The 16,877-nt window shown below is 43.4% G+C and overlaps 1 protein-coding gene across 2 annotated transcripts in view; it reads left to right on the forward strand.

Moving 5' to 3' along the window:
• The window catches only part of cd276 (CD276 molecule), a 67,063-nt gene that overhangs the window by 37,857 nt on the left and 12,329 nt on the right, over nt 1-16,877 (forward strand). For both annotated transcript variants that reach the window (XM_084574953.1, XM_084574954.1), the window contains exons 5-6: nt 6,497-6,634; nt 10,194-10,235. In XM_084574953.1, coding sequence (XP_084431079.1) covers nt 6,497-6,634; nt 10,194-10,235 — 180 coding nt within the window. The remainder of the gene's footprint in view (nt 1-6,496; nt 6,635-10,193; nt 10,236-16,877) is intronic.

The raw sequence follows: 16,877 nt of genomic DNA on the forward strand, positions 1-16,877 counted from the left end.
GCTGTGTGACCGTTGGGCGGCGGGGAATATTCACCTGTGGATAAATCAGATTAAAGTCTGACTCATTTTATGAGGGAGGTAACCTTAGCGCACCAACTCATCATTCTAAATCTATAGCGCTGCACTATAGGCAGGCTACCCACCGGACTGTGAGGCAACCTTCCGCTGGAGAAAGGTCAGAAGCAGCCTGATTTGTCTGAGAGACAGCTTACAACTCCAGAGTAGACTAATACCGCTGAACCTCATTGTGATTCAGCTCGAGTCCAGCATTCACGCAGTCACCATCTCAGTGCTTTCTTGCTTGCAAAGCCAAAAACTCATTAATCCAGTTGTTTTTTTTTTTTCATCCGCCAGGGTCGCTCGGTCATTCACCCGCTTACCCCATCTTTTCAACCTTCACTGACTCACTATCACATCCACCTTACTCCCCGCCACACCCTCCACCGTTTCCCCCACCACTACCAGATGGCTTTTATAGTTCTCCCGCTGAGAAAAAAGAGGGCTGTTAGAAACTTTATTCCTATAAATGCGGAGCCATTACTCTGTTTTAATGTGCACGTCTGCACATCATACACTCGTGTTTGCCACAAGCCCCTGGCGTCAAGGGAAGGGCAATAATGTCAGACAAATTGTGTAAGTAAATAGGCGCTAGGTCGTCCTAGAGACAAGCGTATTGCCTCACTGCATGCCAATAAGACACAGAGGTAGCATCTCGATGGAAAACTGTTTATTGAAATGCAAAAAAGAGAGAGAGAAGGCTCAGAGCAAAGATGCTGACGGGGCAAAAACCTGTCAGCATCCATCTCACTTTGCCAAGTTTTCCCTCTACATGTCAGATCCTTGTCCTCTCCCAGAGAGGAGAGGTGTTCCTAGAAATATTGCAAGAACAGCTGGTGTGCCTGTGTGGTCATGAGCTTGTCATGCAGGGGCTGAATCGGGAGGGTTCTGCGGCTTTGATGGACACCTTCGAGGTTGATAATAAAGGCTCATAATTGAAACTGAAGCTGAAACAAATTCAAAGTCATACGTTCAATGTAATCCTAATATTCATGCTCATGTTTTTCATTCCGGCTAATCCGTGTGCTCTGACACAGAGGCCATCCTCTTTCCATTAGCACTGTTGTTATTGTTTCTGCCGATCTCTTTCCTGTGAGATCGGCCGCGTTACGCAGAAACCGAATAAAGAAGTTTAAATCACCAATGTCGCCGAGTTTTCCTGCGCTCTCTGAGGTAGTATGCATCAATCACCTCACCGGCGTTAATGTGATTTAAGCGTGAGCTCCTGTTTTGTCTCGCTGAGTTTTATATCTTATTCACCTTACAGTTTCTTCGCTGTCATACTGTATTGTCTGAGCGAATGTCTTTATCTCTGCCGTGTGGCTCATTGTTAGAGAGATATATAACCCTATTTCCATTCCTGGGCATGGCTGTGCCTCCGTGGTCTCCAGAGCCATATAGGCCCTCCAGCAGGGCCGGGACCTGCTGCTGCTCAACCCCTGGGCTAGCCCCTAGTCCAGCTCGCTCTTCTGTGATCAACAGCCCACCACTACATACCCCCTCTCTCTCCACCTCTATTTTCTCAACCTGGCTGAATAAGTCCAGGTTGTTCATTCTGACAATGAAAGAAAAACCTAATTGACTCTTCCTCTCCTCTTCCTCATCCCTCCAGCTTGTCTACAATGAGCCTTGAGGCTCTTTTTAGCCTGAAGCCATCCTTCTGTCAAGGGACATTATTCTCCTTTGGTCACAGCTTAAGAGGCTAGGTTTCTTCCAGGCAGGTAAAACTGGGGTGACAGTTGGAGGGAAAGCAGCTTTGATCTCCACTGTCTTCACGTTGCAGAACCGAGATGACAGGCAAGGGAGTCTTAGGAGCACTTTATTCCACCAAAGGTGCTGGAGAGAAAACACTCAGGCTTGTAAAAATGCCTGCAAATCTTGGCTCTCTCATTCACTGAAGCCCGAACAATACCTAAGCCGGCCCCTTGCGAGTCCCCTATAGTGTCTTCCAGAGACTAAGGGAGCCTCATTTCTCACTGGCGATACGCCCTGTGTTGGAGGCTCCGTATGGAGGTGGTGTTTTATCATTCTCTTGCCTGCCCCCATTAAATAACTATTTTTACCTTAGCGGTCTTCTGTGGCCTCCTATGGTACACAAAACAGCACCACCTTGTATAAGAAGTTACAGTCAAGTATGGTGATATTCTGTAATGTGTAAAACGTTGCAAAAATTGATTGAAGGTCCACTTGTATTACCCTTTACTGTGTTTTTATGAAACTTGATAGTTGGATGGACACAGTAACAGATCACATTATATGTACCATGTAATAGAAACATTTTACAGCCTCTAAAACTGCCATAGTGTTGACACAGTGCCTCGCAGGCGCATTTTCAGTCAAATCGTTATAAAGGCTATTACGCAATTTACATTACGTTGTGCAGGTGTTCCTGTAATTATGTCCGCATACTGCACTTATCAGTAATGTATGGGACAGATGTGACCTCTACATGTTCAGACAGCTGTGGATTGTGGCCCTTCCAGGGGGCCGCGGCACATGACAGGCACGTATTTAAAATGAATGACAAGAGTGCCAGGAGCTATTGGTCCTCGACTGCGTGCCGTACAGTTGCACGGGAAGCAGATTCTGCTGCTAAAATTATAATAAGGGGTTGCAGAATGCGGTTATCTGCGTTCATTGCCCTTCTTTCATTTTTAATATTTGCGAAATGCTTTTTACATGACCAATACCACTGTTGTAGGTGCAACAATTATGCTAATAGAGTGGTGTTATTATAAGAAATAATGTACAGTTGTGTGTAGGTTAAATGTGTAGGATTTCACCATGAATCCAGACCTTGATAACCAGTGCATTGTTTTATGTACACCAACTGACTGTTTACACTATTCATTTTAAGTATAGACAAGGAACTTTAATAAGTGTGCAGTATTTCGGTCTGTTATTACGATAAATCAACTTAATGCCGTTGGTGCTGGAAACTTCAAACATTGCTCACTGCAAAGTTGGCTTTAAAATGATATTCTATATTCTTCTAAGGCATTTTGATGAGTTCCATGCCATAAAGTGTAAAGTGAAGTTTGCCCTGTTTGCTGCAGCTCTCAAGTCTGCAGACTCTAGGTAATGTGACGGTGGAGCCCAGAGCACTCCATCCTTACCCTTGCACTGGGGGAATAGGGAAAAGGGGAAAGGGAGGATAGGTAAACAGAGCCATTAGAGACAAATCTATTTCTGAAGAAAACAAAATCACATCATCAAACAAGAGAAAAAGAAAAATATGATCCTGCAGCCCTTCGGGCCCCGGCGTTGCAATGATAGCCGACTATGGCATTTGTCTTTATCAGTCTGCCTTGAGGGAGGGAGCGTGTGGTGGGAAGGTGTGAGAATAAAAGAGAGAATGAGAAGGATCGCGGAAGCAAAGAGCACGGCGTCCTCTTTGCTCGTCACAAAAAGCGAGACACATTCGTTACTTTTCTGACTTGGTGAGACGCGGACAGCTGGTGCATGATTATTCCTCTTTCATGCATGTTTTTGTGGTTAATACAAAGTGGCTTTCAGATGGTCATTCTTTAAATATAGCAGAGTGAAGGGGTTCAGTGGACAGCGAGCCACAGCACCATCAGTCATGGCTAGCCCGGGGAGGCTTATGCAGCTTCATCAAAATGACAAGATTGACTTTCCCTTTGATCCTTTTTCTGTGACATTTGGTTGTTTGTCCTGCTTTGCAGCGCCAGAGAGTTTTTATGGTACTTGTGTAACGGGAGACTCACCTAAAATAGATACATATAGTTAATAAATTATAATGACCTTACAATAACATCATAATAATGACATGATAATTACTTGATATAATCTGTCCTTTCCATTTAACATGCAGGAGTCATCATGGCTAGGTTTTGCCTATTTGACCTGACGATGGCATTTGAAGTAAAGTTAAGGGAGGAATGTGTTGTGAATTTTATAGCAATCCATCCAGTTAGCGAAAAAAGTCAGGGGGAAACCCACCTGCTCCCCGAAGTCATTACGAGTCATTGTTGTGGAATTTGAAATGTCACTGCAACCCATGTAATTGCTGCATGGACGACAGACAGGATGACTGAATGTAAGCTGGGCAGTATGTGGCCTCCAGAAGTCTCGATTTCTTTTCAGTATTATGGGCCATTCATGTATATATTATTTGTACATAAACTCAAGACAAACCTTTTCCAAAAAAAGTGGTTTGGGTTATTTAAAACTATATAACACATGTAATAATCAGCATCAACAAACAAGAAAGATAACAAAAAGGCACATTTGCACATTGGGGGAGCTGTGGAGTAGTGGTTAGGCAAGCAGCTTTGGGACCGAAGGGTCACAGGTTTGCTTCCTCCCGTGTCCATGGTTGAGGTACCTTGAGCAAGCACCTGACCCCCAAATTGCTCCCTGGGGACGGCACAAAAGAGCCAGCAGCCCATTGCTCTGAGTGTATACACTACTGTGTGAATGAATGGATGGGTCAAATGGAGGGAAATAATTTCCACATGTGGGATCAATACTGTATCAATTATTATGAGTAGGGAAACATTCACGTTGGAAGTGTTACAACAGACGGGTTATATTTGTTCATCTAACAGGACTCTGTCTGACCACAGTGTGTGGTTGTGTAGCCATGCAACACCACTGTAAGGACTTAAGCTCAAGTGCCGCCGTTGAACTTCTCTCATGTTTCGTTGTACCAACGTCTAAAAGTGCCTCCGAAAGTGCACTTGTGGTTCATAGATTCAATTTATTCTTTGCAACGTCTTAACAAAAACCAGGCTTTTTGACTTTTATAAATTGGCAGCATGTTTTTCCCAATATGAAATGTCAACACACCTGTAATTTCCTTCCATCTGTGTCCTGCCTCGTCACACAGGTTGACACAGTATGCTGCGTTTTAGTTGTGGTTTTGGAGCTAGGTCGGTAGCTGCCATCAAAATCTCCAAGAGACAAACATGTCCTTCCAAACCGTTTCCATATGGCTGAAGTAATATGATTACCTTTGTTTGATATTATTTCATCAGCTTCAGAGGCTGCAGCATCTGTTAATGTTGCTGTAGCTTGTAGTTTACTGGAACATCACCGGCAACTCCAAGGAAACTGCTTCCACTTGGGTGACAACAGAAGAAGCTCTTTTTGCAATTTAGGCATTACATATTTCCAATGCCTTTTTATTTTATATATTTTTTTTTTAACCACCGTAAGCAGGCGGTAACTGAAGAAGGCCTGTGTGTGCTATAGCCTGGCAAACAGCTATTTAGTGGCTCTGCTGTTTTCTTTTCTTCTCCCTCTGTTCAGCTTGAATACCCCAGGGAAATTTGGCAGTGTCTGACATCTTTTTTTATTTTTTATCTATTTTTTTTTTTGTCCCGCTGACCAGTTTTTATTTCTCATCTGTTTACAGTTTGCCAGGATACTGTCACTGACTTGGACGGCTAATTGTTTGCCAAGCAATTTCAGCATAGTGCAAGATTGTACATTGTTAGAAACTCGTATTTTATGTATATTAATATGCAGTGAACATAATTTTTTTACTTTTACTGCTGTAAAATATATTTTAAGAACAAGCCCTTCTTGCAGAGGGCGAGACTAAAAAATAGATACCATACTTTGTGCGATAAATATGAAGCTACTGGTAACAGTCGGCTAACTTATCGCAGAAACTGAAAACTGTGGAAACAAAATCCAACTATCACTTCAATTAGCATGTTATGTCTTGTTTGTTAAAGATCGTGCAAATCCCAGAGCAACAAAATCAACACTTTAGGGTTTTAAGGAGGATTATGTTTACGACCACGACCAACCAGCTGCTGGCTGTGGAGACACTAGAGCGCCATTCTCATCTCACTCTCAGCTTATCGACAGAATAATAATGATTATGTCGTGGACATTGAGAAGTTATAGAATATTAAAGCAAAAGTATCAGAACTCCTGACATCTGAGCAACGTGTAGCAGAAGGCAGGGGGTGGGATAGTTAGTGCCAACATCCCCAGAAAGCTGTGCCAATGCTGCTCGAGTGAAACGACAACACAGACTTATGTGACTGGTAAGCAATCTGCCATCTGGACTCAATTGAATGACTCAAGTGTCTTAATTGGACGCTAGTAAAGACGCCCGTATTGTGTTCGCATCAAGCAAAAGTTCAATTCTATTTTTTTTCGCCGGCAGCCTCTGAAAGTCAAAGCTAATACGGAGTGGATTTGACAATGCTTACGATCATGGCCTAACTGTAACCCGTAATCATCATCAGTGTCAGCTGTGTTGTGCTTTGGCGATTTTGCAGTCTGGACTGTTTAAACATTTTTTGTGATAAGGAACTCTTTAACAGCAGAATTGTCAAATGGCAGAATAATGGTGATGGATGCAGCGGTAAAAGTTGCGCTCTTATTTTAGCTCCGCGAGAGTGAATAATGAGGCTCTGTCTCCTCTGCCCTCTCTCTCCCTCTGCCCTTTCTGCTGCAGGTCAGAACATCGCGTTCCCCCCAGTGGCTCTGTGGGTAACTGTTGGCCTGGCCGTGTGTCTGCTGGTACTGCTCATCGCCCTGGCTGCCGTCTGCCGCAGGAAGATCAAGGAGAGCTGCGAGGAGGCCAGGAGAGAAGGTAGTGTGAATTGGAGAGAGAGAAAAAGAGAGAAAGGGACGCACCAGTGGGAGAAGTGGCTGTGTGCACATTCAACACCGGCGCATTTTCTCTCAATTCACTGGTGGTAGCGCTCATTCGAATTCTGGTTCCTTCAAGGTTACACAAAAGCAAATTTTGGCTCTGTCTTGTCTTCATTAGGAGCAATATAAAATGTGAATCTCAGAGCAGTGGCAACTTTTGAGCAACATGCACAAAAAATAAATAAAAAACTAATGAAGTGATCTCCTGTTTTTTTACTTAGATCATGTTGGCCTACTGCGTACACAGTTCAAGGGCTTGCTGAATAATGGATGATAACCTATGATGCTCTCAGGCCCTTCCACACACTCTCAGGGCTTTCATTAAAATGCAGGATGATTCCTTAAACTCCTCACACAGTGGCACAGCAGATGATATGCATAACTGCGACGTGGTGCCTGGATCATGTGGGAGGCGCAATGAGAGCGAGAGAGACGGAGCAGAAAGCAGTGATGAGATGTTAACTGCTCAAGGAACTTTGAGAATCCAGAGGGAGTTCTGCTTAATGCGAATAGGCAGGATCTCGGATGGTGGGACACGTATCTTCGGCAGAGAGGAACATCATTACTCGGGTCCAGTAATTAGCGTTGCGGAATGGCTGAGGATTGCCGCAAGTGCAAAGAGAAAAAGTTTTGAAATGAGATAGATAGTGCAAAGCCACCAGCTCTGCTGTAATGAGATCCGCTCAGAGTGGAGGAGACATTTAAATAAAGGTCAGCCAGTGTCTGCACCAGGGCCCAGAGGTTTAAAAATAAATATGGAAGTGACACAGACTCAGAGGAAAGAGTAAATAGCTCCATGGAACATCTGAAATCAAATGAAATGGAAAGACAGAAATATAATGCAGTTCCTCCCACGGGCAAAGGGCTCCGAGGGTTATGGGTCCCTTTTTCTTCACTGGGCTGGAGGAGGAGCTGCTTGTCTCGCCTGCAGCCCTAACGCTGAAGGCGGGATTGATTATGTGGCCATCCACTGTCCGCCTTATTGAAATGTTAAGTCTCATTCTGTCCCCTGCTAGCAATGCTTCTGGAGCCTTTGGTGTTTTCCCAGCACAAACACGAAGAGCAGGGAAGCTGACTTATTCACATATCATTCTCCTGATAGAGTGATACTGTATGAATACAGATGTGGAGGGGCTTAAAATAGGATTTCCATGCACATATCCAGAGCTGTGGGGAGGGCAGGAAGCAGGGAAGTGCAACCTAATTGTGGTTGTCTTATCTTTTAATGGTGTTCGCTGGTATGGCCAGATTGAAGTTGACTCTCACTTCACTGTGTCTGGGCAGCCGGGGTGGAAGGGTCAGTAAAAGTGGAGAAAGTGAGTAAGTCATTTTTCTTCCCTGTCATAATATATGTGGAGCACCAGAATGTGTATCATAACAGAGCAGAGCAGCTTGTGGTATTGCAGTCAGAGGCGAAAGCTCAATTCCAGGGGCAGTGTTGTGTCTCGGCGCTAGCGTGGCTCTGCTCTCACTATTGTTTTTTTTATTCATCCTTCTCTTTGGCCTTCCTCACATAATGACTACAGCCCTTATATATATATAAATATATATGTGTGTGCTTTCACTGACCTATCCAGGGCTACTCATCCATTTCTCCAGAACTCATTTTACATTCAGATAAGCATGTGATTTAATCAGGCCTACTCGGGGTATCATGTGTAAGTGACATGGACAGATCTCCCCCAAGGGAAGCAGTGTTTCCCCTATGGGGTTTTACCACAGTGGTGGACATGTTTCATAAAGGCTAACCTTCAAGTAAAACAGGTTTACCCCGGGCAAACACCTATCATTGATCTGTGTGTACGTGACTCACATGAGGTAACATACGAAGCCAAATACGGGAAAAAGAAAGCCGCTGGTAAGAATATGACTTAAAAAACTAAGGTCATTAAGCCTTGTCTCTTAACATGCACCGAGGTTCTGCAGAGACGAAACTATGGTGGTTTCTATGGTGCAAGAGTGAAATAATTAGGCCACTTATCAGTGTTTTTATGCAAGTGTAGGTATACTAACTAGGACTGTTTTCTTTGGCTTACGTTTGAATCAGTCATGTTGTCACAGCAGTGTTTGAAGAGATTCAGAGGCAGTGCTGCAGCCCACTTCTGTGTAAGAAAACACAGGGACAGACGGCAGGAGGATGAGGAACAGTACAATTCTCCTGGCTTCACTGAGCAGCTGTTTCCGTCCCCTGACTCTTTCGTCTTTTATGTGTTTAGTCCAGCTTTTGTGTTTAAGCCATAACCATCCTCTTTCTTACCCCCACACATTTGGAACGCGGCCAGTAGAGGGGCATAAAATTGTAACACTGAAAGTACAAGGGAGGCAGTTCTCACTCCCTTCTCTGTGGATGGCCTCGTCTTCAACCTGACTTTAAGGCGCCTTTAAATGAGCCTCCCTCTCCTATCAAAGCCTTGTCCCCCAAGGTGTTTCCGCTGCTGCCACAGTGGTAGGACTGTTGGTCGATTTGGAGGTGTGGACTGAAGCAGGGGATGTAAACGGGCTCACACGTCTGTGTTCCTTTTACACTACAGATGCTGAGGATGTGAGGTTGAGGTACAATATTGCTGTTTTCACAGTGCTTTTGTGGGTTTTTCTCTCAGAGATGGCCACGTTAATAACAGGTTCACTGCATTCTTGATATTCACTTCATAGTTGAAGTGAGTTTGCAGATGGGACTATAAAGAACTTAAAACCTGACAATGAACAGTATAGTTATCTCTGATACATACATGGAACTTTTTATTCAGTCTGATTTCCAAATACATATTTACACTGTGGAAGAAACTAAAGAATGGCTAGACTTCCCTGCATACAGAGGCTGTTTGAATCTGGAAACTCAGCACGTTCTGCTGCTGTAATAATAGGGATTTTTGCTTAATTTCCCTAGAGGATTATAGTCTATGCTTTCAAAGTCGAGGAAAATCAGGCAAACGTGCAAGAATATAAACATATGAATTGTGTTACCCTGTCATTTAATTGTGTTCAATTATCAGTTCAGTCTCATGTATCAGGCACTAAATAGTGGATCTTGAGCCTGATTGCATTGAGAATACTGTTACAAACTAAATATCCACCACTTGGATACTCTGTCCCGAGCTATTTTTAGCCTGCATGTGTGTGCGTACATGCGCATCCTTGCCACATGTGTATATAAGTGTGACAGCCGTCACTGGGTTGCTTCCCCAACTCTGTTGACAGTGGGTTTTCAGAGAGCCTGCAGCTAAAGCCTAATGTGATTACTGTCTTTGTGAAAGGCCTGGATAGGAGGTTAAGGGGTGGATATGGCACTGTGTGTATGTGTGTGTGTGTGTGTGTGTGTATGATGTGGCGGGGGCACCGTTGTGTGGGGCTTCATCGTCATATAGCTCTCTCATCACAGCTTGTCCTTTGAGCTCTGAGGGATCAGCTCACCATAGGCTTGTGATGAAGTGACTACATTGTGTGCTTGCCTTTGTACCGTGGCTACCACTGATAACGGCTCCTCTGTCTTCCCACAGCTGAAGAGGCCAAGGAGCTGGAAGAAGACGAGTCAAAGACAGGTCAGCCAATCCACACCCGGTCAAGTCTCAGCCTCTCACACAGACAGGAAACAGTTGCAGTTGAACACGTACTTGTTGAAGGGTTACATCCTTAGCTAAAACTGATGTTTCAGAATGTTTAAACCTCATCTTTTACATTGAGCACTCTGAGTGCTCTAATTATGCAAGACTGTAAACACCATCAGGGCCTATAGCAACTAAAAAAGGAATTAGTTGTGTATCTGAGCCTGTAAACAGGACATTTGATTCTTTACAAATGCAGCATATTGGTAATCTGATTTAGAAGGGTATGTTTTTCCTCTATATATACTCTGTGTCTTTGTGGAAAGCTTTCAAGTTACAAATACACAGTATTAAATAATGCAAAAATCAGCCTTCTTTAACAAGAAGTGCAGTTATCAGGATGGTAGGAACCCAACAGAACGAGTAAATGAAAGTTACGTATGTTTACTGAAGTGTGAGCAAACGCTCATGCACCCTGAGTCCACATGAGGAGTGAAACCAGCTCCAAACACCGAGACCATTGAACACAGCAACCCAGTGGCATAGCTCTATATATGTGTGTGAGAGAGAGAGAGAGAGAGAGAGAGAGAGAGAGACAGAGAGAATTTAAGGCAGAGAGAGGGAGATGGACGCACTAATTTAGTGATGCCAAGAAGCTGTTTTACATTATCCGCTGCCCCAAAGCTACAGCCATAACAGTAAAATCTATCTTGTCTGTAAATTTAGTGGTAACAAGTTCCACAAGTTCCAAGTTTCACAAAATGCCAACAATAGTGCTGTCGTGCACTGCACTCAAGCGATCCCGTTTATCAAGCCAAATTGATTTTGCAATTGAGTCCTGGCTGAAATGTGTTGCACATTGTTGTCACTCGGAATAAGTTGCTTTGAAATTCACGAGGACCGGTCCAGCAGAATAAACAGACATTACTTGTGACAGTCCTTGCACCACTTCTAGCATTCTCTAAGCCACTGTTATTTTTAAGTGAGATCTAGTTTAAAAAAAGGGAAAAGGGCCAAAATAAGTTGTTCTTGCCATTAGGAACTTTCCTTGGTAAATAAACCGGCTAGAGCTGAGCATTTAAAGAAGGAAATAAAGATGAACAAGGCCAAGAGTTAACACTTGCGTCTCTGTCAGGCTGCACTAAATTGAGCTAAATGCTATTATTAGCATTCTAACTCTGGAATGGCAAAGCTAACATCGTGATCTAAAGTGTATAATGTTTCAAAGGAAAGAGCTTCCTTTTTGCTTTGAACTTAATGCTTACACCAAGGTGATAACATAACTTGCAATAACAGTTCTAATGTGCTGATGTTTGCATCACAGATAGACATACTTGAATATCTACCTCATTGTTTCCTTCTGTTTATTGCAGTAATGCATCAACTCGATGACCATATTGACACAGCAACACCCTTTCTTCATAATGCATATATTAATTAATGTAATAAATCAAATCTAACACTTCTGGAACTATTACAAAATAACTTTTGTAAATGTTATTTGCTTGGATCAGAACATCCAAAAGCAGTGCAGGAACCTGTGGTCCACTGCTACATCACAGTGCTAGAGACACTTCAAACAGCCTTGATGTTGCATACGTGCATCTATCTGTGTTTTCACCGTCTTAGTTTAGCGTAGCCTTGCAAAGTCATTGTAATGGCTGGAAGAAAACCACACCAGGCTAAGAATTATACACAGATATTTGTCAGATTTTGTACGGATTAAATAAATGAGTTATTACCTGACTATGTGCTAATTAGTGAGCTTTAGAGACGTTGACTGGAATCTTTTGTTAAATTTGCAGACATCCAAGATCTGTGTTTTCCCTTCTTTCCAGTCTCCGTGTACTGCTCACGTAAGAGTGATGTCAGTCCACTGATCTAAGTCTCGGAAAGTAATCGAATAAGCATATTTACCAAAACATTTTTTTTAATGCCTGTTAAATAAAAAAGTGTTTTCTGTAGCTTTGCACTGAATGAGAGTCCTGGGTTTGCTCCATATTTATATTTTGCTTTTGAAGAGTGCCAGGGAACCGAGGCAATCTGCAATGTGTGCTTCTTTTTCAGTGATGAGAATAATGTGATATTTTGCTTAGTATGAAGATGACCTTATGAGGCCAGAATTAATTTTGCCATTAGCAAGCAGAGCAAGCTTCTTCTGCCTGCCTAGCCTCAGTAAGTACCCCTCACAGTCCTGAGCAGTTCTCCCTCAAGCGTTAATGTCATTAGAGTTATTCATTTGACTCCTTCTTTATTCTGATTGAATTATTTAGCCTTTCTGTGAACGCCAAAGTTAATACCATGTGATTTTAATAAGCCGAGAGGTGAAGGAGAGCCTCTGAGTGAAGGGGGACAATGGCTTTTATTCTCTACCGCCTCGCTCATGAATGTTTCAGAGAGATCTGTGCAGCCTGGAGCCGGGTCAGCCATCCCACAACTAGCAAGACTTAATAGCTCAGCTTTAGCTAAAGGGGCTAGAGCTGGAAGACTGTAGTACGCCTGCACTCCATTGACAAGACAGCAACTCGCAGCCACCTTTGCTCTCGCTCCTTCTCGTCATCGACCATGTACCTGGTTGATCCAGGTGGACGTTGTGGGCGGTGAGCTTGTGAAATCAAGCTAATGGCTCTGTCTTCAGAGATCACTCCCTAAGCAATCCAGACAGGCAGCTTTGTTTTGCCATCTGGCTCCAATTGCGCTGACAAAGCCAGAGGTTCCTGCATGAGACAAAGGAGCTGAAATGAGCCCCACTTTAATAAACCCAGGATGATGGGGAGCCACGTTTGTGTGTTATCTTAATGAGCTGTCCAAAGGAGAGCGCGCCTCCCCTTTCAAAGCCAGCCTGATTGGAACAATAACCAGTGATAACTAGGGACCTGGGCTCATTCATTTGCAGTGGGGGTAAGATCCCTTTGTTGCCTTTACAGCGGAGGCAAATAATGTTTAACAAACAGTGCAGCTCACATTCTGGATGCGTTCATGGGTGCCTTAGTCAACAGTAACGATTTCACACACACAAACACACAGTCAAAGAGACACACCCACGACACACAAAAATAAGCAGTTATACACTAATGTCATCCAGAGATTTTGCAGTGCATACAGTTATTTCTCCCTTCATCCCTCACCCCCTCTCAGAAATGCGTTTAGTAATCTGAGCATGATGTGCTGTTTAGAGGGGGCTGCAGTCATGCAAGTGCAGCTCCTCCTGTCAAAGGCTGGCTTCAGTTTGTGTGCACTAGCCCCCGTCTCCCTAAAGCTTGGACTCTAAGGAGCCAGGCCTTAGCAACAAGACCCTGGAAGAGAGTGCAAGTCAGTGACCCAGTTCTTTCACAGACAAAGAACCGTTGGAAAATAACAATTTGACTCGGCCTCGGAAAAGAGAGCAAGATGTGAAAAATGCTTTTATTAACCCTTCTTAACTGAGGCAAGGTCCCGTGGAGGTGGAAGGTTAGGGAATACTGGGCCTTATATAGTTAATAGCCGAAGGAAGCCCCACCCTCCACTCTCTCCTGACTCTTTGATGCCAAGGCCATCGCTGAAAAATAGATGAGAGCTACTAAAATCATATTACAGCATCGAGCCCGAGAGCTCATCACCCTAAATATTGTGCTGATTTGAAGTAGCTAGCTAGCTAGGGCTATGAGAAGGTGACTCCTGAGCAGACACACAGAGTCAAAGTCACCTCTGGTTTTATTATATTTAGTTTTACGTCTTGTCTATCAAGTTACACAGTAATAAAAATACTACACCTTAATGTATGAGGAATCTAATATTCACCACATTTCATGTGGGAATCGAGGTGTAGCGTCTTGAGTGAATGAAGGAAACTGTTTAATGATTCCTATTGGGACTGTGTCCTGCGTTCCTTGAAATGACATATTTTTTATTGCCTCAGGGATCCATTATATTTGCAAATAGTCAGTTTGACTGTAGATAGAAATGTGATTTAACGCATAGATATGACCATAACAAAATGCACTGTAGAAAACTGGATCACCTGTAATGACTAAAAACTACTGCAGTAAATTTGGTATTTTTGTAAAGATCTGGCTGTTACCTTAAAGGTGCCCCGTAGAGTTCCTTACCCAGGTGTGTTGACATTTTCCAGTTGTTGACAATGCCTGAGGTTGCGTTCTTGTTGTCCATTTTGACAAAATGGTATAATAAAAAATCATAATCTACCTGTTATCCTTTCATATATTTTAATTTGCATAAACAACTCAATCCCAAGAATCAATATTAAATATACTCCTGGCAACCTTATGAGCTGCACCTGTTCAGCTGCTTGTTACTTCAAATATCTAATCAGCCAATCACAACATTTAGTAGACATGGTCAAGGCGATCTGCTGAAGTTCATACTGAACATCAGACTGGAAAAGAAAGGTGATTCAAGTGACCTTGAATGTGGCATGGTTGTTGGTGCCAGACAGGCTGGTCAGAGGATTTCAAAAACTGCTGATCTACTAGGATTTTCACACACAACCATCTCTAGGGTTTAGCGAGAATGGTTTGAAGAAGAAAGAAATATCCAGTGAGCAGGAGGTTTCTGGGTGAAAATGTCTTGTTGATACCAGTGGTCAGAGGGGAATGGCTGGACTGGTGTGAACTGATAGAAACGCATCAGTAACTCGTATAACTGAGGTATGCAAAAGAGCATCTTTGCAATCAAAACACAATGAACCTGGAAGAAGATTGGCTACAGCAGCCTCAGTAGACCAAGTACTATCCCTCTCAACTAAGAAGAGGGAGTGAACAATTCACAAGTACTCTCCACAAACGAACAATAGAAGGTTGGAAGAACATTGCCCAGTCTAATGAATCTTAATTCATCAGACTAGGCAATGTTCTTCAGAATTTGGCATAAACAACATGAAAGCATGAATTCAACCTACCTTTTAACAATTCAGGCTGGTGGTGGTGTTATGGTGTGGGAGATATTCACTTTGCACGCTTTGGGCCCCGTAGTGCCAAGTGAGTAGTGTTCAAATATCACAGTCTATACTGAGCATTGTTGCTGACCATGTTTATTTCTTTAAGACTACAGTGTACACATCTTCTGATGGCTAGACCAGACAATGGCTAATTAAAATCCACTCTTGCCAGAAACAGGATGAGGGCTCTGCACACAGTCTACATGCAGTCCCAGTTTTATTCAGCGTATGTCCAGTTGAGGTTGGGGTTTGCGGAATTCTGCATTCTCTACAATGTAATACCCCTGAGTAACAGGCCAACAAACAGAGCAAGAAACCAAAAGTTATGGCAGAGCAGGAAGACGTGTGGTGGACCTCACCACTTTCTTTTGTCGAATCAGTGAGTTTTGGTGAGAGTGAGTTTAATTCTTCTCACACTGAACTGAGCTAAATTTAGAGGAGGCCCAATCTGAGAACTAAAAAGTCTCAGAGTAGGATTCTCGGTATACAGGCGTTACCCCACCAAGGCTCATTAAAAAGTTGCATACAGTATTCTTATAGCACAACCCAGTTTGAAAGACCTGCAGGTCACTAACATACCAATCCACATAGCTACAGTTCAAATTGAGAGGGCCCTGGGAAGCCACCCTAGGCAACGCTGCTTGACACGCCATGCCTTTTCAGTGGCGCCGCATACTCAGCCACCGGGCCTTCCCAGCGGTCACACATTACTGACTAAAGATATGTAAATAGAACATTCGTGTTGCCTTCATTATTAGATGTGGGTCACGGGATAACTTCAAGAGTGCTAATTAACAGAGCTCCCTCCGTACCGTTGCTTAGTAGTTGCACATATTATCCTCACACTCCATGTATGTTCCTTGCTGTTTCAGCAACATACGCATGTTTTCGGTTGTGTTTTCTCCAAGGGTGAACCCCAGTATGCTGAACTGGTGTTGAAGGCCGAGTAACTAAAAGATAATCATGGGAAAATGAAGCATGTATCACATGAATCGCACCATATCCTCCAGTTATATGCAAATGAATATATTACTGTGTATGCTTTCTCTTGTACTTTATGTATTCCATACCTGCCACATGAGAAAGTGCTACTGTAAAGGCACTGGCAGCTGTCAGAGAAACTTTTCTTGCTTCTAATGCTCCTCCCTTTCATTGAGTTGAGGTAGAAACTCATCAAGAATGTGCTGCACACCGAGCTCCTCCTGCAACCTCTCAGAGGTTATCTGCTGGTGATCGTTGTCAGAAGAGATAGAAGAAAAATAACAGCCCCTAAATCATTTGGAATAATGAATGTTGTCACAGCTAATAAAAGCAGTCAAACCACTCAGTGCGGTACATCGCTACGAGAGGCCAGTCCCACCGCTAGCTTGTTTTGCATACTAGACAAAAGTAGCAGGGCAAGGAGTGCTTTTGTGTGAGGACAGGGGTACTTCAGGAGTGCAGGCAATCTTTTTTTTTTTTTTTTTTTTTTCTGGGATGCGGCGCTGTTTACATCCTCCTGCCTGCCATACACCTCCCCACACGCGCACCCCCAATCCCCTTTCTGTCATGTAATCTACGCTCCTCTGACAGCACAGCCAAGGCCCGGTGGGAGAGTGCCTATCCATCTCACTACCCCAATCTGCCTCCCCTGTTTGGTTCCACATGAGCACTCAGCTGCTGTGACTAATTAAATAAAGCGCTGTGCCCTCTGCTTCCTGTTA

The sequence above is a fragment of the Chelon labrosus genome, assembly GCF_963514085.1.
Source record: "Chelon labrosus genome assembly, chromosome: 3".
In the NCBI taxonomy this organism is placed as follows: domain Eukaryota; kingdom Metazoa; phylum Chordata; class Actinopteri; order Mugiliformes; family Mugilidae; genus Chelon; species Chelon labrosus.